Source organism: Epinephelus fuscoguttatus, linkage group LG13, assembly GCF_011397635.1.
Source record: "Epinephelus fuscoguttatus linkage group LG13, E.fuscoguttatus.final_Chr_v1".
Classification (NCBI taxonomy): Eukaryota; Metazoa; Chordata; class Actinopteri; order Perciformes; family Serranidae; genus Epinephelus; species Epinephelus fuscoguttatus.
In genome coordinates, this window is record NC_064764.1 from 18,571,918 (window position 1) to 18,595,316 (window position 23,399).

A 23,399-nucleotide genomic window follows, 5' to 3' on the forward strand; every position below is an offset into this window, starting at 1 on the left:
CATGTACCTCCCTGCCCTGAGTCCACCCTGACTTTGATGTCCTGAATTGAAAAGTAGGATGCTTCAATAATTTAACTTGAACTCAGCCAAACAACAGCCAAGAATATTCAGCCAAGACTTGACTAATTTTGGGATATTTTCACCAATTAGAATGCTAATTTGAATCTCTTTTTGCAAGTGCAGCCATTAAAATTGTCGAATACTGACAGCCAGCTCAACAGAAGGAAGAATTTAAAGTGCAGTCCTTACACTGAGTCTTCATCATCCGCCCGGCCGAAATAGGGGTGACTGGAAACTGAAATGGCTGTAATAGAAAGAAACGCAGCATTGTGTTAGCAATAGAAAAACAACAGCATGTGGGCTATTTTTCAGCACAGGAACCAAATGAGCAATGATATTCTCTTAGCCTGGGACACAGTCAATTGAAAAATATAGTGCAAGATGATTTCATTTGCCAGTGCACACAGAGGAAATTGAATTTTCTTTATCATTTTTTTCAGGGTCTTCTAGATGCTCACAGACATGAACTGCTCCCCTACATGTCTCTGCTTACATTTCCTGAGATAGGAGAGTGTGAGTTCACCCACAGCACAGCCGTCCTGGTACAGGTCGGAGGTTCAGTGCTCAAGGGCACTTTGGTGGAATTGATGGGTTCTGTCGACCAATCCAAATCTGACCTGTAATCATTACCACTACATCACTACTGCTCGAAGGTCGGATGTTCCCGGATCGGGCTTGTATCCTACGCATTGGGAAACGGCTAAAGCTGCAACGAGCTATGATTTTCACTATTGATTCATCTGCCCATTCCTTGAGTGATCAATAAATCATTTGGTCTAAAAATGTAAAAAACAAACCAAAAAAAACAAAACACAAAGATGTTAAATATGCTATCACAGACAGGGCTGTGTATTAGTACAAGATACCTTCAACTGAAATAACCAAGCACCAAGTAGTATCAAAACTTCAGTACTCCATGCAAATTTTACTGCTTTCGATGATGTGTAATTGGCCCACTTCTGCTACAGCTGCAACCCATACAGTTTGTAGTGAGGTGAAGTTGGGCGGAGTACACTCGATGGAGTTGCCACCAAAACATTTGAAAATATGGCTATACTATATGCCTCAGGTGTCTGGTTGCATTCTACACAACTGAATGCTTCCCTTCACATGATGGGTATCGAATGAAGTAGGAATAAAGGTATCAAATGACATACTCTATTGATACCCTGCCCTGATCTTGGAGGCCACCAAATATCCACATTTAATTTGACTTAAACAATTAAATTATGATCAAAGTTGTTGCTTTTTTTGTTGATTTACTAAATTAAACAAATGTGTCATGATCCATAACAGTTTAAGAACAATTTAGCTCTCACTGCCTCAAGCTGAGGCTGTTTTTAAGCATTAAATAAGATTTATTTTCACTTCACGTCCTCTAAGGTTAGATTATTAAATGGTTGAGTAACTGTATATTTTCTCTAGAGGGATAGGGCAGATAGACGTTCAATACAAAATATTGTTGCAGGTGGGAGCAATCAGAATCTCTCGCGTGGACAGTAGACAGGAGTGTGATGGCACATCTGTGCAGCGGGCAGTCCTGCAAAAGTGGCATAAAAAACTGACTGATGCAGACCTCTAAAGCTTCCTAACCCAGAGTTGGTACTGCAGTGCCCAGCGCAAGGGTTGGAGCTTCACGTGTGACAGATAAACCATCTCCTTGGATCTCCACCCCCAAACCACCCGCCACCTCTTTGAGTTTACAAGTTACATTCGCTCCACCCTCGAGCACTTTTGTCATCCAGTGTGGAAGAAATGTGTGTATGTGTTTGTGCGCACGTGCGTCTGTGCATGCTCTGTTTGTATTTACGAGTACTGCTTCATGTGTGTTTGTGTGTATGTTCATGTACTCGTGCTTGCAGGCAGATGGTCAGGGTGATACAGATACAGCTGAAACAGTACTGAGAACATGGGCCAGCCTCTTTCTCTTTAGCACAGCTCCCCAGTGAGCGGCACTCATCAGTATTCATCAGGCATACTGATGTGAGTCTAAGGATACACAGCACCCCCTGGCTTTAATCCAGTGAAATGAACCATGAGTAAACACACTGTGTACCTCTCTCTTTATTTAGTATAAGAATGCACTGTGTGTTCAATCAGCAGCATCTTGCTGGCTCGATAGATTTTTCCCATCACTGATGTGTGCATCCTGTCTGACATGTCTTTTTTTTTTAAACCTTTTCCTCAGCTTCACCTCACCAAAAATAATATGTATCGACTGTTTCTAAAATCATTAAAAATATCACAAACCATAAGCAAACAGCAGCAAATAATAGATAGTATAGTTTCATGTCACTGCCTTTGTATGTGTAGAATCATTGATCATTTAAACTGAAATCTCAGACTGTATCCTTTGGCTTGCCACTGAACATATATATTTTACGCATAACCTTTTTTTCAGCTTTTTCCTGCTTACCATATTTATGTGGATCCTTGTCTGCTGGAAGATTGGCACGTAGGATGATGTTGTTGAGGCTGTTTAAGTATGCTGGCATTGTGTGATGGCCCTCTGGGTTGAACCAGACCTAAACCAATGCAAGCACAAACACAGACATGCATAGAAACTGTTATTCACTCTGCTACAGATCAGGATATTTAACACTACTGTGTCACTGCTATATATTTTTCAATGTTTTGAAACCAAGGTTTTAAAGACACAATGAATGCAGGTGTCATCCATCTGAGGAAATGTACTCGCTTTAACAGAGGCACGATTGCTTCAGTAAAGCACATTTATGATGACACTGATGGTGTAACAATGCAGCTCCTTCTGCAAGCCTTAATCTTGTAGCCAAGCAACTTTAGGATAAGATGTCATGTTTTTCAACTACTCATTGGCAGAGTCATTAAAGTGATAACAAGACAGGTAGCAGGGAAGAAGCAGACAAAGGTACCTTAGACAGAGTGCGATTTTTGGGCACCGCTGTTATATCCATGAGCAAGTCAGGAGGGAGGGGCATGCCTAGAGAAAAGCCACCATATCTGCAAAAAAAAAAACAAAACAAAACAAAACATATTGATCCAAACAAAGAGCTCAGAATGCTGCTGAGAGGTGTGACACACTGTGTTCTTCGCTTGCTTGTTTTTCTTTTAATCAAAGCAAATATCCACCCGCAGATGAGACGCATTTTGGGTAAAAGCTTCAGACCACACATTAAAAGCACAACTGGCATGATTGACACGATACTGGAGGCTCATTCACATTAAAAAAGAGCAACGCGGTAAGCTTAGCTTCATGGCTGCAACTGCTTCATTCAACAGCCACTTATTTAAATGACTAAAAGAAAAAAAAAGTCACACTTGGAGAATCACTACATTTTGCCTTTGGGTCAATCGTCTACTCTGAATTAATAAAGCTGGAAGAAATGAGCCCCATACATTATTTGCAAACTAACTAAAACTATGTTAACTCATCAAATGATGTAATATTATGAAATGTATTTCTAAAATGGGAAATAATATGTTATATAACTACTTGGATTCTCTTGGAGCATCGCCTCATATAGCCATCACTGCTGATTAGTGCTCAAAAAACTACAATGACGCCTGGGTTGAAGTCTCAGCATGGCTACATGAACCAAACTGTAAACACTGATTGCATTCACCTGTTCCTGATGAAGTCATTAGTTGTGGCCACAAGGTACTTCTCCACGTCGATGCCACTCAGGTTGTACATAATCTGAGACGAAGAGATCTTCTTATGGGGGGGCTGGAAGTTGTTCGCATCACAAATCTGGAGTGTAGGGAAGAGACAAACACATTACACACACCCTTTTTCAAACAGTCACACACAGGAAGACACATTGATGTGCAGAAACACAAATGCATGAGTACACAAAGACCCACTCTCACAGAAAGACACACTCACTGTTCTCAGTGACCCAGTCTCACCTGTTCCTGATGGGTGCATTTACAGACGTTAAATGGTTTCGAGCTGTTCCCTCTGGAACTCCAGTTGTTTGTGCTTCTTGTGCAGACCCTTAAAAGAAAACATTCACAAAGTGAAACGGCGGCTCGGTGAAATGACGAGAGTCTGCAGTGCATGATAATGCCACGAGGCGATCCTTAGACACACCCCAGAACACATCCTGAAACTGAGTCGATATGATGGGCCACATCAATGTTTAAAACCTGTGTGCACATTGTGGCAAAATCTGTAAGCATTCACAGAGCAGCTATGAGCTTGCGTGATTTCTGTGAGATCAGGATCCATATAATTTCTCTGTCAGTTGAAAACTGTTTTGAAAGCTGTTTAATATGTGCTGTTTTATCATATTGTGGGACATTTGATTGTGTGGGTTGATGTTCAACTCCCCCACATTTTGTTTTCTGCCAAGTGCTTTGAAGGACACTTTGTACAAATCAAAAAGAGATTGTAGCAATAGACATATCTTTGCACACTCACATGCACACCTGTTACTTTAGATATACATTGGCCAACAACAATGACTATAGTCAAGAGACCATACAGTGTTTAATTCTATTATTCATCTATTTATTTATATAAATTCAAATGCAGCACTTAGCACTCCTCCAGTCACTGTCATGCTGTGATTATAAGACATCATGAGCAAAACATGCAGTCTCCTTTGCACCACAGGATCTTTCATTCTCTCTCTCTCTATTTCGTCTTCTTTTTTTTTTTTTTTTGGCAGAGCATTTTAAAATGCCTCAGAGGTCTGGTTCATGAGTGCCAACATTGATTTGAGTGCCTGTAAGGGGAAAATCTTCCCTATAAACACAGGGTGTTTATGGAATACAAATGACGCTCTCGAATCGCAGAGTCCTGCTGCAGGCTTTCAGCCACATACGTTGAGCTGAGCGTCAGAAAAATAGAGAGAGGGACATGAGAGAGACCAAAGGGAGAGAGCGGCAGGAATTGGAGGGAGGCAGACTTGTAAAAAGAAACAAGGTGAAGGAGGAGGCATGAAAAGAATGAGAATGAGTGAAATATGAAAACACTGTGCGTGTGGATTAGGGGAGAACACATAGGGAAGCTGTGCACGGGCACCCGGGGTATTACTGACAAAATTGTCATTTTCAGGAAGAAAAAAAAACAGCTGGCATTTGAGGTGTGATTACGTACGGGTTACTGGGCTTGGCGAGGCAGGCGTTATCGATCCCGGGGAATGACATCATAGTGTCCACAAGATGGGCGGAGTTGGGATTTTTGTTACTGTGGAACCAGAAATCAAACAGTCAGTCTCAACTCAAATGTTACACAGAAATATCAGTCAATTAAAACATAATCACAACAATAATAACATGAAGTACGTTAAACAAAAGGTTGTTTAATAAGGCTCTTACATGGCAGAAAGGTTTTAGTTATTCTTGATTTATTCAAATCAATTTGGTGGCTTGTGTTGCAAGCTTGGCATTTATCAAGATTTTCTTAGTGGCGAAGCTTGTGTAGGAGCAATTTACTGACTCACAACATTGTCAATAAAGTGACCATGGGGGCACAATCAGTGATTCTAATACCCTTGCTGTGGGGAGCCGAACAGATAAAAGAAGAGTGAGGACATTTAATTTGCCACTTTACATTTAAGTGGATTTCTTTCATCCTCCGTCTGCATTTTAACACATGCAGAGGTACACTCATAAATAAAGATTCAGATCACTGCATACAGGCAATTCTAAAAACACAGTGCTTTGAGAAAGTTCATAAAACGCCAGACTACTACCTATAACCTCCCTAGGCCCCCCCCCCAAACCTATCAGTGATGAATTAATAAATATAATTTTTCAATCTCTTTTGTATATCAAGTTGAGGAGGACTGAGAAGAGCATCCATAGGGTCTTTGATATGGATTGACACCTCAGCATTGTCTTTCTTGCTACATATCCCCTTGATCAAACAACAGCACTTCTCAAGAATGAAGACATCTCGCAACCTCCTGACACTCTTAATCTCTCTCACTTTGATCTCACATCTCATCCGTCTTCATCACAATCATCTCTTCCCCTCGCTTTCACTCTCGCTCCCCCTCCTTAAGGTCCGTCTGCCCTTCAACAAACTGCAGCTTCAAATTTGTTTTATAACAAGTGAGACATGTCGTCCCCTCTAAATGATGAAGGAACCCAATGGACCAATCAACGAGATGCATCAACCCTTCATCTAAGTTGCAGGGGTGTTGCAGTTAGCGGCTCTGTGGTTCCAAAATTTGATCTTTTACTACAGTGCGTCCTTCATGCCAAGCAGTATAATTTCTGTAAACGCCGGAGCAAAGCACCACAATACAGCATCCTCCGAGTTTCGCCATGAACCAAGTCAGCTATAGTAAAACAGAGATATCACTTGAGGTACACGCAGCTGTATCATGGTAATTTGTTTGTAGCTTTTGCTATAATTCATGACGTTTATGCATTAAAAAAAGCTTGGAACTGTTTAGAGAAATTACTACAGAATTTGCTTGGACAAGAACCACTTTTTCAGGTGTCTCAGCGTGATTATTTGTTGCCACCCGAGTCTCAGTGGCATTGGTCTGACATTGGAAAATTAACTGAAATAAAAGAGCAAAGCTTCAGAGTTCGATTGAACTGCTCCAAACATGCTTGGTGTAAAATCACCCTGATTAGCCTTGTTTACTTCTGTGTCCTACCCTCCCACTGCTCCCTTGTATTCCCTTTGCCATGGGAACTGACCTGAAGAAAGAGTAGCTTGGTTCAAAGTTGTAAAGCGCAGGGCTGAGCTCCAGCTCTGGATAGTGCCGCAGGTCTTTCTTGATGGAGCTCAGGCCCATAGCAAACACTATGAACAGAACAGGGAGCAGGATCTGGGAGATCAGGCCCTTCCAGTCTCTGCGGCTGTGGTGGAACCTCTTGATCAGCATGGCTGCCATCTGCTGCCAGGCCAAGGCCATGCCGCGCACCACGGATGAACCGGTAAGCTCTGGAACACAAGGGAGAAGAAATGGAGACAGGATTTAATCATTTTTGTACCAAGGCGTTTACCTTTTTACTGTCTTACAGCCTTGATGATGGCTGCTTTTTCTCTCTCAGGCACACCAAGCTAAAGGTTAACAGGTAGATTGTATCACAAAAGATGGCAGAGCAATCCATCAGAATGTAGGAGTTTTTGAACTAGATCAACTGAGTGAGTATCCTTCAAATATTTTAGGTTGAGTATGAAAATCTAAAATAGAAAAAGAGGCAAATGTTTCAGCATATCGGTGACCACACAAACACTACTGTTGATATCACTGCACAAATAGCAGTTAATAAATGGATTGCTACAGCAGGAATTATAATAACTTCATGCAAAGTTTTCCTACATGCATTTTTTTTACTCACTGATCTTGTCGCCAAAGTTGTAGATGCTTCCACTGGAGTCTGAGGGGAAGCTGTCGATGGAATCCGTGTCTGAAATTGTCTCTGAGATAGACAGGGGGCCGTCCTCGCCCCCGACTACTGTGCTTCCGTGAGTCAACTGGAGGAACACCTACACAGATAAAAACAAAAACATTAGCATCTGTGCATGTCAAAGAGCCTATCAGTATAAATAAACACCTTGTGATGATGCTTACATGTCAGTATGATCAACTTTAAGAGCACCAGCATATTCAAATGCAATTCAGCAGTTAAACCTGTCTTCACTATCTGTGTTATAAACCTGTGTTTTGTGTGTGGGTGTGTTTGAGCTCACCTCTTCTAGGGTGGTATCAGATATGCCATAGCCCCCCAGCTGCAGGGCGTCCAGGTTGGAGTCCAGCGCGGTCAGGAGAGAGCGGTATGAGGAGGCGTTGGATGAGGTGAAGGGAGGCAGGGAGTAGACCAGGTCGCTGCCCTGGGCTTCTTTCAGACGTGCTTCCGGTACATGAGCTTGGATGAAGGCCTTCATCTCAGCATTGTCCATCGGTTCAGAGTCTAGGTTTTGCACCTGCAGATGGAAAAGTAGGAATAGATTATGACATGCTTTATTCTCAAGATTGCACAGATTTTCTTTGCACAACTAGAAATCAGCTGCCAGAGGCTTAAAGGTATACTATGGAAGATTTTTCTGAAAAATACAGTGTACTGACTCATACAAAAGTTAGCCGCGAAATCATCACTTGTGACCCACAGCAAGTGTGTGGCGTTGTATCTGCAGAGACTCTACCCTTTACCTGTATTGTCTTATTTTATTTTCTTTTTGCTGTAGTCAGGGTGTTCATTAGTGTGTACTCACCGGCTGACCGATAAGGTCAGGACTTTAAAAAAGGTAGCAACCAGGTAGTCGCAGCACACATCCAAGACGGAGCTATGAAAATCACTGACAACGTCGAAAGAACGCTAATATAGCAAGACAAAACGGCAAGCTGATAAAGTTTGAGGGGTTGGCTTTCGCTTTCACGTTCGCTGCCGAGCACTGAGGGAGAGGATGGGGATGAAAACGCACAGAGGTGGCTTGTGTCCTATCGGATAAGTATATGGGTAGCTTAGCTTCTTCATAACAACAAATGTAACGTTCCTACAATAACCAGTGTACATGCAAGTAGTGTAGGGAGGAGGGGCCAAGCTGAGTGTTGTGACAATTCCTGCATAGTGTACCTTTAATATATATTTTCTTCTTTCTGTTTTTTGGGGACGTGTATGCTCTCCCCTTTCAACATCATCGAAAAGGGGCTTGATACAGCCCGAAACAGATGTAAGAAACAGCCAAAATACAGACCACAGGAAACTTTAGCTTTGACCAAAATATGCAAGTGGCATATAGGACACAGTATGGGACTTTAATATTACACACTATTTTCCACAAGACATAAAAAAAGAGCTTACAATTGCTGCTTTAGGAAAGCAGTTGAAGATATAGTATGCTGAAGAAAAGAGGGAGCCAGTTTGCAGCCGTCAGCAGAGCATTATTTGTGTGGGATTTAGCCCATTTAGCAGTTTCTCCAATATATCTGATACAAATCACACTATTGCAATATGTATTGTGCAACTCTAGTGTCCAATGTGGCAGAAATAAAACCTAGAATTTATTTACACATGAACAGGCTGGCTCCATTGGGAAAAGTTACTATTTATGCTGGCTGTGCATTGTCCAAGATGGGTCTTGTAGAAAGTCTGAGTAAAATGCGTAAGAGATATGTTATTTTGTCACATCTAAGATAAAGCCTTTGGCCTACAGTCACCTAACATTCACTTATGCTAAAATGTTAGTGGGAAAACATTGATTTTTTTTGTTTAAAAATTTCCTGAACATAATGACAAAATGAGTGTGAGGATGAATACCTTCTTGGTGAGAGTGAGTTTGTAGCCCTGACCCAGCTTGTCCTTTAGGTAGAAGGGGGATCCACAGCATTTTAATCCTCCTCTCTCCAGGAAGGCAATGCGGTCACTCAGAACTTCAGCCTCATCCAGGTGGTGGGTGGACATGATGACAGTGCGATCTGACAGGACACACACACGTAAAACAATTTGAATTATTTGTGGATGCATTATGATACCATTCCCTGACCCATAACTAACTGAATACTGAGGAATGTTTTACATGAACATCCTGCGAGTCAATCAGTGAAATGCACATAGTGAGATGTTTACCATCACATTTATCTGAAAAACTGTAGGAGTTTCAGTTTTGAGAGGGGTGATAGAACAACAAAGAGGCAATATTTAGATGTCTTTTGGCAAAATTATTTTCCTAATATTCCTATTCTAAAGAGTACATGTTGGCCATTTAAGTGTAGCTGCTGACACACACTCTGAATTGCCTTAAACCTGCATTCTTTCTAATGGCCAGCAGGGGGCAACTACACTTGTTGAAAAAAGGAATCCGATTGTTTCTAAATCTTTGATAAAATAATTTGACTTTTCACTTGATTTGTAACCTCAGTGAATATTTTTTGAAATAGATTATGGTCTCATTTACTACTTTCAAGTCACAAATAATCAGAGAAACAGGCGACCAAACAGCAAGCAATGCATAAAGGTTTTTTTAAAAAAAACAAAAAAAACAACAAAAAACCAGATTCCCCTTGCGCCAAAGTCTAACATTAGAGGCAGGGCCAATTACACAGGATATTTTTCCACAGCTACAATTATTGTTGCTGCTACCCTGAGACATCCTACGAAAAAATACTTTTTCTTTTAGATTAATTATATGCTAGATTTAAAGTCAGAAGTCTGAGGAGGGGAAAGCCCTCAAGGGTCGGCTCCAGGTTCCTGCTCTAATACTCCTTTCCCTCTTAGGAGGGAGAGACGTCCTCAGTGGCAAACACTAAAGTTAGAGTTTGGATTGTCTGTGCCATATGAGTGTGTGCACTGCAGGATGTGAATTTTACTATTTTTAGGACTAGACTAATACTAAATAAAAATGTGTCTTCTTCATAGTGGTCCAGGTTTGACAGGATGAACATGATGCAGTGTAATTCATTGCACATTTATTGTGTGACTGTTGAATGCCACATTGGTTCTTCATGGAACCACCTCACACTGAATAGCTTCTAATGTTGCATTCTGGTGGGCTGTTAAAATAGTAAGTACATAAACTTTATTTCTATACCATCTTTAAAAACCAGAGTTACAAGGTCCTTCACAGGTGCACATAAAATCATAAAATACAACGGGAAGTTCGGGGACAGTCAAAAACAAAACAAAACATAAAAGGACTACATAAAACCATTCAGGTAATAAGTTATAAAAATCACAGCCAACACGGGCGTGTTTTTAAAGTCTTTTAAAAAAGAGACACAGACTCAGCTGATTTGACCTGATGCTGTTCCACAGAAGTATGAACCCCCTTTTTCTTAAGCCTCTACTTTCAAACTGTTCACAAAATTTGGTTTGATGTCTTGGTGAAGAATAAGAAATTACAAGATCATGAATATATAGCAGAGACAAACCATGGGGGGCTTAAAAAGTAATCAACAAAATCAGGAAACTGAATTCTAAAACAAATAGGGAATCAATGTAATTCAGTCAGCGCTGGTGAGATATGCTCTGTGCATAGTGTTTGTCAGAAGCCTTGCTGCTGCATTATGCAACAACTGTAGATGGGTAATTGCCACATGATTGAGGTAAGTACATAATGAACTGCAGTAGTCAAGGTGAGAAGATATTTAGGTGTGGAAAAAGTTGCTTGACTATGTTTTTGGGAGGCGCTGCTTTGACTGTCAATATTTCTGATTTGTATGAATATATCTGAACTTATAGATTTCTCGCTGAATATTTTAAGCTTGTGGTTAAAGGGCATCTCGTCCGGAGGTATTTAGTTAAAATTCAAAAAGGTCCAGTTACTAAAATTTCTTTCTATCAGAGGTCAGAACCTCATAATGTATTAAGTGTGTCTATCCCTACGTCTGTCAAATAGAATCAATGTACATTTCCATGTGACTTCAACCAGTGGTTCCCAACCGGTCCATCCCTGGGGTCCAGATTTCTCCTTAGTCATTCGTTCAAGGTCCACACAGTTTAATACATTTAGCGTCATTCTGGCGTTTAGCCATATCGTCATGCTAGCTTGCTGTCTCTGTTAAGTAGCTGTCCATTAATCACTCACTCTCCAGCAGAAAACAGTATTTCAAAATAAAAGCTCCGTGCCAGAAATTCACTGTACTTAAAAATAAAGTGTGTTTTTTACAAAACTGACATGTTTCAGAGTCACTTGTGGTCCATTCAAAATGGACCTGCGACCGACTTTTGGACTGTTGGAAAACCACTAATTTAAATAATATTGTCAATTTTCACATATTGACATACTGAACTAGTATAGAAAACAAATAGCTTTATTTCCCATAAATAAAATCAGTCCTAACAAAATGAACTTATGGCCTACATTCAACTTAATGAAAACAAGACAAAATGCTTTGAATAAAATAAAAAGAAATTTTAAAAATGCCTCTTTTAGAAAAAAGGGAAAACAGAGCTTTAAGCAGCCCCCTGTCATTTATTTATTTGTTTGGAATTTTTTTGTTGTTGTTTTTTTTTTTTATATTTTCCCTTCCTTCTTTCCGAGAGAGAGAGATGGGCCTATGGCTGCCCTGCCAATAGTTTACATCTTGGCTTACATGGAGTTAGTGACGTTTTCATGTACATGTGTAGGTATTCACAGGTAATGTTCAATGCAGAGAAAGCTGACTCACAGCTGTAAGTTGATCCAAACATGATCATGGTGTGTAATGCTATTTTGGTTATACCAGGGAAAACTGTCGCAGACACAGTCTGTAGCCATGAAGTAGCAGGTCATTTGCTTCATGCTGTCATCTCTCTCACATCTGTCTCATGCTTTCGGTCTCTCTAAAAATCTGTCTATGTGGTAAGTAATCAATTTGATTGGCTCAGTTAAGTAAAGCTATTGCTGTATTAAATGAATTAGCTGCACCCAAAACCATGCTTTGTGAAGGTTATCATTTACTCTCATTCAGTCTGGGTCCACAGGTACCACATTTGGCAATGCCTGACATATGTCTTTAATGGCAGCAAGGCTGCACAACTGAACAACATCGGGCCAAGTATCGTGCCGTGTGGGACCCCACGGGACATAAATGGAGAGAATACACTGCTTGTTTGGTTCTGTTCTTTTTTTCTTCTTCCTCTGCTATTTCTTTGTTCCTCTTATTATCATCATAACTATAATTAGTGTTGACAGCAGTAGAAATAGTAATAATAGCAGCAGTCGTAGCTATAGATTGGAGTTTAATGGAGAGTTTGTAAAATCAAATGAACAGGAATGTTTTTTTGATGTTCATTGTGTGTGTGTGTCTGAGAGACTTACTTTTCTTGTGCTGGATAACAATGTCCCAGATGTGGCGTCTTGAGCAGGGGTCAACTCCTGTGGTGGGTTCATCCAAAACCACCAAGTGGGAGCCCCCTATGAAGGCGATGGAGATTGACAGCTTGCGCCTCATGCCGCCTGACAGGGTGCCCACCCGCTTGTGTCTGTGAACATACATGCCTGTCTCCTCTAGGATCCTGGTGGGGAAGTCAATTAAAAGCATTTAGCATGGAGCTCATGTTAACATACTTTTTCTGCACATTACAAACCAGTTTCTGAGTTATACTTCCATCAGTTACCCAGCGGGGGTTTCTGAGCTACAGGAACCAGGAGAGGTACAGTTTCTTGCCTTTAAGTTCAGGCTTATTACTGCTCCTCTTGTCATGCAGAAACCCTCCAGAAATAGTGTCATGATGCAACTGGGGGTTCAACCCATATCTTAATGATGCCACGGAATGAAAAATGATTTCTCCAATACTTGCTCCCATAAGCTTATCCAAGAGGGCGCAAAGGAACAAAAAGATATTAAAATAAAATATTATTGAATTCTTCTGGAAAATGTGAACTTGAAACAGGGAAGAAATATTGTTCTAAATTTGTCCGAGCAAGCCCAGGGAGCAACGGTGTTCTCAGGCAGCATTTAATGGCTGTATAAGTGTTTGATACATTTCACAGTTCTTTAGATGCTAAACTGGAGACTTATTTCAAGCACAACAACTATTTTGTCCTCCTTACATCAAGGCCTATATATACCTGTAAATTACAGCAAGTATAGCCATAAAATCTGTTTTACTATAACTGCATCTAATTAGTACATGCAGTCTTTTTTAATTATCCTGAGTTTAACAAGTCACTGGTGTTGAGCATTGGCTACTATTCACTGTTAAGCTCTTATAGCCCCTATCCATTTTTCCTTTCTACTGGTGGATAATGCCATGAGCCGAACAACAGACACCTTTTCATGATGTCTTTTAACAAAGCAGGTTATAAAATATATCAAATAGCACTGCTACATCATGCAGAACCCCTGACAACATCTTCAAGACACAGCGCATTATGACTGAATGCATTATGATATGGAGCATGCTCCCTTTACTGGATGATTGGTCACTTACGTGCGGACTTGTTCACGCAGTTCCTTGTGTGACCAGTGTGGTGCCTTGATCTGGCCATACAGCAGCAGGTGCTCCTTGGCGGTCATATGGTCAAACAGGACGTCATATTGCATGCACACCCCCAGCTCTCTGCGAATGTCTTCAATGTTACTCTGCATGTCTCTGCCGTACACCTCGATGGAGCCAGACGATGGGGCGAAAAGGCCAGTCAGGAGAGACCTAAGCACAAAGCATGATTTATGCATAAGTTAATTCTGATGTATTTTCATGTAGAATTATTTATGATTATCTTCGAGTATTTTTTTTTGTTATTTCATGTTTCATAATTAGGAAAAAGTTAATATTCAAATATATAATCAGCCAGTTTTTCCAAGTATTTTTGCTCATATTTGCTACCTAAGACAATAAATGTTGAAAATGCCCTTTGTTTTTGTCCCATTAGCTTTATTTCGTACTTTCTCTTTGGCACTTTCCTGTTAAATTATGATTTGTTGGTCCCTGGAATATTGTAGGACTTGAGATCCCCTCTTAGTTTAGGTTGTTTTTAACATTGCTGAATCGTATTCTGCTGATGCACCCATCGTGCGTTGCTCTGTATAAGAGCATCAGCAGAATTAGTCACATTTAAAATGTAAATGTAAGTGCTCCAGTTGATGAAGACCTGTCAGGCTAATCTCTACCACGGTGCATTTGCTGTGCCAGATTTGGACAAAACAATTTCCCTGTCAGCAGCAGACCCTTTTAGAGGGTCTGCTGATTAAAGGGATGCACAAATCAAATTTAAAAGACACCTCATACAGTATATGAATGGTCAAAATGCATTTTGTGTTCATTTAAGGACATGCTGATACAGTAAAAAAAAAAAAACCACACATACATGGTGGTGGTCTTGCCGGCTCCATTGTGACCAAGCAGAGAGGTGACGTGGCCCTCGTAGAAGGCTACATTAAGGTTTTCAATAGCTACTCGGTCACCATATATCTTGCTGAGGCCGTGGAGGGCAACGCCCACTGGGAGCTCTGAGAAATCCTCGCCGGTCTGAGAGGAAAGAGTGCTCTGGCCTGAGAGAAACATAAAGACAGAAGCAACCTGTAAATCAAACTCAAAGTAGACAGGAGTTAAATGAAGAGTGAGGGGGAAAAAATAAATATAGTGAGGTGTCGGGGTTAGGAAAAAAATTACACAAAAGGAAAGACATCATGTTCTGACTTCACAACACCACACCGGAGCATTGCTTATTGTTATTTGCCACAAGATAGAACAATGTATTTTTTTCCCCTGTACCTTTTTCCTTGTCGTCAGAGAAGACAGGCTGGTTTTTCTGCATGATGTTTGAGAAGAGGAGTCCTCTGCCTACTTTACTCTTTGACTTAACGCAGCAGCACAGGTCAGCCCAGAAGGAGGCTTTGAAGGGGAAGTACCAAGGGGCAGGGATGCCATACTTTCCTGAAGGGCAAAATAAAAAAGACTTCTCATTATTACGAGACACACTATTTAGAAATACATTTACCAGCAATTAATAAACTACTGCGCTTTGTGCTTTATCTCCAAAAGCAGAAGGGGAGCCAGAGCCTTCAGCTAACAGGCTCCTCTTCTGTGGAACCATCTCCCAGTTTTGGTCCATGTAATAGAAACTGCTTTGTCACCAACTCACCCCCCTCCCTGACCTCAGCATTTATCAGTGAGTATAAGTATCTGACATCTCCTGTGTTCAGGGCTCACTCTTTGCACTCAGCTCATTCTTGACTGTTGTGAACCCATCTGCAGATGCTGAATTAAACTTACAGAAAGACAAGTTTCTGGCTCGATGTGTTTTGTCTAATAGAAAGTGCCATCACATCCGGGAGGCAGACACTGTCCCCACGTTTAAGGGTAGACTTAAGACCTTCCATTTTGATGAAGCTTACAGTCAGGGCTGGCTCAGGCTTTCCTTGGACCAGCCCCTAATCAGGCTGATATAGGCCTTGTCTGCAGGGGGACTTCCTGTAACACCCCTTCTCTCCTTCTGTCTCTTTCTTCATTTGCGAACATTCATGTCCTGTTACTGCATATCACTAACTCGGCTTCATCTCCAGAGCTCTCAGCCTCTCCCTGCTGTCAGGGCCCAAAGACAGAGGGATGGCATATGCTGTAAAGCCCTCTGAGGCATATGTGATTTGTGATATTGGGCTTTATGAATAAAATTGAATTGGAAAAATTGAATTGATTTGCTTTGCTTCATCTGTTAACATCATCATCAGTAAGAGTATACAACAAGTTCATCATAAATGTGAAACAAAATGTATTACTAAGAGTAATCTCTTAAGAGTAATCCCTCAATTAAAAACATTAGCACAGAATGCTAGCATTATGGTGTATTTACTACTGATACTAGTGCAATGCTAATGTTAGTATGCTTATGCTAATATTGTTATGTTAATGCTAATGCTGCCTTTAAGCTTTAAGAACAGCTGATCTGACAAAGAAAACTGAGTACATTGTTAGACTAGCAAAAGTAAAATTCAGCAAAGTAAAGCTAAGCCTAGCAAAGTGTGTCTGATGTCCTAAAATTAATACAGACCAACTACTACACTAATAGGGTCCCTAAGCAGTCTTGGAGTAGCATAAATTAACACATTATAAACGCTGGATTTGGATATGGTGACAAATGAAGAGTCAATTTATTTGTTCACTCATGATTTGATTTAATGATTTAATGCCTTGCAGTAATTCCTTTAATCAATGTTGGATTTTAATTTTCTCTAATCTTTCATTGGGAGGCCTTTTTGTCTTTCCTTGTTTTGTCTGAATGTAAAAGGGGAAAATAACTGTCACAGTCTTAGTGGAAAGAAGAAAAAATCTCTGTTTTGAAATAACTGACTTGACCTTTTGTGCTTTGTAATCATAGTGAGTATATGTATGCAAAACAGAGCATGGCCTGGATGGGTCTATAACACTGGATTTGTAAATGGTTGTTAGAGACTCCATCTCTGTCACTGCCAGGCTAATGGCCAAGAGCTTATTTGAAATTGCCCGTGTAGGTATTAGAGCTGAGGGTGGGTGGGTTGTGGTGGTGGTGCTGGAGTGGGTGTGGATGTGAATTTGTAAAATTTTGTCCCCCTCTCCATAATCCCTAATGGCTGACCTGATGAGAGCTATGGTGCTTTTCATACATTTACTTGTACAACAAATAAGAATAAAAACGTCTTCGATAAACCTTCCATTAGAATTAAGTGGATGAATGTCCACCACGACCAATCTGATTTCACACTTTACCTGGGAATACCATGCGGATGTAAGCCCCGATGATGAAGTAGAGGATGGAGTCGATGAGCATCAGCCAGCAGAGCCAACCAAACGAAGCTGTGTCTCCAGACATGGGCGAGGTGTATGAGTTGCTCCAGTGAATGCCTGAAGAAGCCAACAGAGGATTTAATTTGCTTCCCACTGACTAAAGCAGCTTGTGTCAAAAAGATCTTGTTTGATGCAAGTCAGATGTCTGCATGCGCGTACCTTCTCCTTGGGACTCGTACCGGGAGACGTATTGACTAGCATAACTAAAACAGGTCGGGGAAAACAAACTCTGCAGCAACATGAGAGACAAATTAGACAGGATACAAGAACAAAGCAGCAAAAAAAGAACATCAAAAAATATATCTCCTGCTTTTAGGCAATGTCTCTCTGTACAGTAATTCCTCTCTTCTGTGCTCTTGACAACTTTGTGTCCTATGTAGCGATAAACTTCAAAAGCCTTTCTCAACGTGATGTGCAGAGTTTTGTTCAAGGCAAAAAGAAATGTTTTAGATGTATGCAGCGATGTTACGTTTGACCTCCAATTAATAATCGTATCAGACAGCAAGCACTAAAATAAAAAAAATAAATAACTGAGGTATATAGTACAGAAAATGTGCACAATTTATGCAAGCATAAAAAGGGAAGAAAACTGTGCTTTGCATACAGAAACATTTGTAAACTGTCAGTTTACCCTCCACTGCATTTCTACTTGTACGTCAGAATGAAAAATAAAATAAAACCTCACAATGAAAAACAACTGGAGGCAAAAGCCGATGTTTACTCAGACTATTTCATAAAGTAACTGCCTTTTTTGAGGCTGCACTAATATATTTTGAATCATAATGGCAGTAAAATTGTTTTCTATGATGGATTGAGTAAATAACATTTTGGAATAAAATGAAATGGCATTGTATCTTCCTCCACCTTCCTTATCTCTTCATTCAATTCTCTCTATCTTCCAGAGCAAATAACAATATTTGCTGTTTTAAGTTATAACCCATATCATGGTACTGGTACTAGTTTAATATACATGAGTCATGGCAGAGGGGGTTCAGAGGTTCCTCACCAGGGCGCTCTTCTCGGAGAAGGTCAAATTTGTCTCCATGGCGATGACCACAATGAAGGGGAAGAAGCAGAGGATGTAGAGGAGGCTGCCACTCAGGGCAGCGATGTAGGTCTTGTCAAAGAAGGAGCTGACCAGGTAACTGAAGGACAGGATGCTCAAACCGTAGTCGCACAGGTACAAGAAAAGGAGGAAGCCGTCACTGTTGGGCAGAATGTTGCCATACTTCAGCACCAGTGTGAGGATGAAGATAGTCATCAACAAGTAGGAGGCGCACTCCAGGAACCAGGCGAAGAAGTGGCTGAGCGGGTTGACTCCCATCATTTTCATGTACTGTGGGAAAAGCATGAAAAGCAAGTGATGGGACGACAGAGATGTCAGTAAACAATACAGGTTTGGTGTTTGCTTGCCAGTGGTGCTTATACATCTTTACAGCAGAGAATAAATCTGGAGGTACGAGGGGAGGAAAAGTTCACATTTGTTGTTGTATTCAAAACTGAGAGAGGAAGGCTCTACTTATCACAGTGTGAACTGTTCATCAGAAACATTTCGTATTTGTCTATAGGGCTGTAACGGTATGTGTACTTGTCCCGAATCTTTTGGCACAGGACATTCAGTTTGGTATTTGAAATTTGTTCAGTAGGGCCTGTGTCCCAAACAGCTGAAACAGTCTATTTATCTCTAGTAGTGTTCACACATAAAGAACAGAAATTCTGGAGCACAACTTTCCCCAGAAAGTCTTGAAAGCGCCCTAGTTGCTGTCTATCAGCTGTAGCGTGCTGGTCGGCCCCATAACCCCAGTTAGTCAAGCTCAATCGACAATGATTTGTCTCTAAATATACACCGAGACTGTTCAACTGAAGTTGGTTATATCTGTGGAAACACTTCATACATTACCTTCAGGACAGCATCCCACAGGTACAAGTTAATTAGTCAAACAATACAAAAACAGACTGGACTGTGAGTCCCTCTCCCCAAAGCACTCAGGCGGCCTCCCACTGCAGATTTGGACCTTGCCAAAGTAATAACGAATGCTATGGAGTGTTTAACACTGCAGATATGTGACCAAACTTGTATATAGGCTACTTTAAATTAAGTCCTGGAGAATATTAAATAAAGTAAATAAAAGTAAATAAAAAACTTTTTATTATTTTTTGCACTTTAAGCACTCTTCTTTTTGTGCACAGATGTTCTAAATAAAAACATTGTTTTGCATTGATCTCAGCCTGTGAACCTTTCCTGTGGCTGTCCAGCCCATTGTATTGGTGTGCAGGTATCTCCTCTGCCGTCCTTTCACAGTATTTAAGTGCCTCAACTGTTACATTAAGAGTTATGGCTAATGAGTCACATGGATGTTTATATTCTTCAAAGTAAATGAAAAAATATATATACTTTCTGTTTTTGCTTCTACTTTTTCCCCCTGCTGTACTGACAACACACCAAACAATGACCCCAAAACCAAGGTACATCTGTGAATTTTGTGTGCCATTACAGACCTATTTGTCAATCAATGTGAGCATATCTAATTACTTTTTGGAATCAAAAACAAAACAAAATGGACAGGATCATTACAGGGCATTTCAAAAAGGAAAGAATTAATGTTCAGTGCAAATACAGTGACAGGTCTTATCATTTTTCAAGTGAAAAAAACAAACCCTACCTCATGCAGCCTCAGCTCTCTCTCATGCACCAGCTTCTTCACAAAATCAGCCACAAACAACACCCAGGCTATCATGAGCATGAGTGGGAAGACAAAAGAGATGGCCTCCAGGTACCTGGGGAATACAGAGATGCCAACTGTCAGTCAAATTTCCAGAAAACCTAACGTCCAATCACTGTCAACAACAGCACATGAAAAGGCCTATCATTCAGTAACTGGCTTGACAGAGAGACAGAGATGCAGAGTGCAGGAGCGATATCAGGGGAGGGTTTGGGGATTGTTGACAGCTGTGCTCTGATCCTCTTATTATTTACGCAAAATAAATGCCTCTCTTTTTTTTTTTTTTTTTTTTGACCTAATCATATCTGCAGCATGCTACATAGGAATTTAGTGCTTGCTGTTTTTGATACTATGCAGCTATATTTCAAAGCTTGTATCAGAAATTGAGTTGCTGAGTAATAAATCAGAATGATGGAGAGGCGAAGCTCATCATATCTTATAGTTGGCCAGAAGGCAGCCAGCCAGGGACCTGATGGTCCTGCTTAGATGAGAGATATCAGCAGTTGAGGGCAAGCACAAATATAGGCATTACAGTCAAGCATGATTTATTGGAAACAATGTAGTGTATCGATGCACAAGTTAATGCACGTGTATTGAATTGGATACTTCAGAGATGAGTGGTGTTCCTGAAAAGTCTAAAGGGTGTTTGAGTGTATGCGTGTATGGTCTTCAAAAACGAATGCACAACAATAGTGAATATTCATGCACATGGTGCGGTGCCCATTATAATGTGGAGGTTCCTGTGAATGACTACTTACTGTCAATCCCAAGTGGCAAATGAATAATGAGAGCGCATGCATTATTCCACTTCAATGCCTGTATTTCCCCTCAGGGACACTATGGATCCTTTCGAGTTTCTATGCAGGCCTCCCTACTGTTCGCACTGTATGTATGTGTGCCTGTTTGCATGCATGCTTGTGAATGTGAACCCATGCGTTCAATGGACTCACTCATCTCGGTAGTAGCAGGGATAGGGGAAGGGCTGCAGCTGGACGGCTGGATCTGTGACTTTCTGTCCAGTCTGGGTCTCAATGATTGCCCGGTCAATGTTCTCCTGCAGGTAGACAAAGCCCCGGTTGTAGCGTAGCGTCTGCTTGGACCAGATGTGGTTCTCCTTGACATAATAGGGGCTCCGGACTCTGTCAGTACGCATGACGTTGTCCATGTGCATGCGGATGGTGTAGCTGACTTTGGGAGGGAGGGAAGATGTGGAGGAGGAAGACCTGGCGTGACGCTTCCTGGATGTGCCCTCGTCTTTGGGAAGCTTGAAGATGACACCTTGGAGACAGATTGCATCATCTTAGTACATACACTTTATACGTGAGGACAAACTTCAAAGACTAGACTAGCTTGCCCTAGATGAACTGCTGCAGAGTCAGATCTCCTGTAAGCATCCTCACCTCAGCTCATTATCAACAGAGAGGACCCCTTTAAGGAAGCACCAGAGATTACAATAATGTAAATGAGTATATGTTTGATGAGGTGGATGCTTAATGTACCTTTGAAGCTGCCAGCCTCTGTCACAGGCTAGACTTATGAAGCCCTGTTGTTATCTAATGTCAGAAATCATTGCAGGCTGAGGATGCATACTGCACTGCCCAAATGAACCTTGAGGAGAGAATGAGTCTCCCTGTTTCACATAAAGCTTGTCCCTTATACCCAATATTTACTCACTTGCATAGAGATCACGGTTTTTGGCAAGATCCTGAGCTTCAGCGTTCATCTGGTCGGCAGTGTCGTAGCCACGGTAACGGTCAAACTTGATGCAGGAGGAGAGGTTCACCATCAGGGTGGACAAGGTTGTGATCTGATCCATTATGTGTTTGTTTTTCTCCAGCATGATGGTCATGTTAGCTTTTGGGGGGTGGGGGGGGGGACACATTTAGAATTTACAACTTCATATTTGACAGCTCTAAATCTAAATTACAATAATGGCATTTGTTGTGTCTGTTTTAATGACATGCCCGTTATGCTGTATGTTACCTAAGATAGAAATATGCTCTGACAAAACAAGGTAATCTAATTAAACACCTGTGTGTCAAAGTCAGATCTTGTGGGAAAAAAACATGACTGACATGCATAATCACATCAAGGAAAGACGCCCCAAGAAATTCATGTAAAAATGAGTGTAACGCTTCCTGTAAACCTAAGGAGCAGTCCTATTTTCTGATAGCATGGATATTTTACAGGCAATAAGTGAGAGAGGAATAAAAAAGGGAAGCCTGGTATCTGCAGCTTACAAAAGTAAGACCTTCAAATGCTCACTCACAGAAGTTGCTGAGCGTCTCCTTCATTCTGCCGACATTGATGTCTGTCTGCATCTCAATGAAATTCTGAACAAAGGAATTGCCGAGGGAATTCTGACAGGAGGGGAGGAGGAGAGTGGGAGAGACGAAGCACAACATCAAGATTCGGCTGCTGAAACTCGTCGCAGACCACTGCAAAGTTTATCTTCAGAATTTTAGACGACAGTGAGCCAGCTAGGATAATTAGATACACAGGGATTTTTCATACCTGCAGCATTGGCAGTGTGTGGCGGAGTATTTCGGCCGAGTTCATGATGTAGTTGGAGGAGTCGATCCACTCCTTGGAGTACTTCCTCAGATTTGCAAACACCTGCAAGGTGGCATTGGCCTGGGCAAGGAGAGGACAAGGACGAGAACTTGTGAAATGGCTGGGTATCAGCAAGATTTCATCACCAGCTGTGTGTGTGTGCGCGAGTGTGTGTGTTGCAGTCTGTGCAGGCAGCAGTATGCTAAAAAACAAAGACAAACTTGCTCAAAATAGAACTACAATAGAAAGCGTTGGTGCATATAAATATGTGGAAACCCCCTGCAACACTGTGTTTCTTGTTTACTACATGCCAGCCAGGGGGGCATAAAGACTACACAGGTAGCTATCACCTAAAAGAGGTAGAAATAGAAGTGACAAAAACGTCACAGGAGTCACAGTCAGAGGAGGGATTTCTTAGGCTTTAGAACATTAAGTTTATAAAGGTGATAAGGGTGCTAAATCCGAGACAAGCTGGCTGTGACATGTTTGAGTATGCACTGTATACCTTCTCCATTATGGCCCTGGTGATGGGTGTGTCAGGGGTGTACAGAATTTGTCCCATTAGCATTGGTTTGAGGAAGGCCCAGGCGATGGCTCCTCCCGTGGTATTGACCATGTCAAGGTACATGTTCATACAAAACGGAGCTACACAAGGACAGAAGAGAGAAGAGCTGTTAGATGTTCTGTAATCACAAGGGTGATATGTTTCAGTTGTCCAGCAAACAAGTTTGATATTTAGTCATCGTGTTAAAATATTTAGACAGCTGGTGTTATTTGATATTTTTCTCATTGTCACCAAATCCCATTTAAAAACTATCAATGCATATATCCGCCTTAAAGCTTTCTAACCTCCCTGTAGAACTCATCCCAGACCCCATCCATCCCTAAGACTACTGTATAATCATTAAGAATGGTCACAAA

At 41.1% G+C, this 23,399-nt stretch overlaps 1 protein-coding gene across 17 annotated transcripts in view; it reads right to left on the reverse strand.

The window, feature by feature from the left end:
* Nucleotides 1–23,399, reverse strand: part of abca12 (ATP-binding cassette, sub-family A (ABC1), member 12) — a 99,861-nt gene that overhangs the window by 15,936 nt on the left and 60,526 nt on the right. For all 17 annotated transcript variants that reach the window (XM_049593775.1, XM_049593777.1, XM_049593768.1 and 14 more), the window contains 23 exons: nucleotides 22,984–23,123; nucleotides 22,440–22,559; nucleotides 22,195–22,285; nucleotides 21,600–21,779; nucleotides 20,876–21,203; nucleotides 19,866–19,980; nucleotides 18,209–18,538; nucleotides 17,362–17,431; nucleotides 17,125–17,259; nucleotides 15,154–15,315; nucleotides 14,747–14,930; nucleotides 13,870–14,088; nucleotides 12,755–12,951; nucleotides 9,274–9,431; nucleotides 7,706–7,939; nucleotides 7,354–7,501; nucleotides 6,706–6,952; nucleotides 5,147–5,236; nucleotides 3,952–4,039; nucleotides 3,666–3,793; nucleotides 2,955–3,042; nucleotides 2,477–2,585; nucleotides 250–304 (listed from right to left, as the gene is read on the reverse strand). In XM_049593775.1, coding sequence (XP_049449732.1) covers nucleotides 250–304; nucleotides 2,477–2,585; nucleotides 2,955–3,042; nucleotides 3,666–3,793; nucleotides 3,952–4,039; nucleotides 5,147–5,236; nucleotides 6,706–6,952; nucleotides 7,354–7,501; nucleotides 7,706–7,939; nucleotides 9,274–9,431; nucleotides 12,755–12,951; nucleotides 13,870–14,088; nucleotides 14,747–14,930; nucleotides 15,154–15,315; nucleotides 17,125–17,259; nucleotides 17,362–17,431; nucleotides 18,209–18,538; nucleotides 19,866–19,980; nucleotides 20,876–21,203; nucleotides 21,600–21,779; nucleotides 22,195–22,285; nucleotides 22,440–22,559; nucleotides 22,984–23,123 — 3,616 coding nt within the window. The remainder of the gene's footprint in view (nucleotides 1–249; nucleotides 305–2,476; nucleotides 2,586–2,954; nucleotides 3,043–3,665; nucleotides 3,794–3,951; nucleotides 4,040–5,146; nucleotides 5,237–6,705; nucleotides 6,953–7,353; nucleotides 7,502–7,705; nucleotides 7,940–9,273; nucleotides 9,432–12,754; nucleotides 12,952–13,869; nucleotides 14,089–14,746; nucleotides 14,931–15,153; nucleotides 15,316–17,124; nucleotides 17,260–17,361; nucleotides 17,432–18,208; nucleotides 18,539–19,865; nucleotides 19,981–20,875; nucleotides 21,204–21,599; nucleotides 21,780–22,194; nucleotides 22,286–22,439; nucleotides 22,560–22,983; nucleotides 23,124–23,399) is intronic.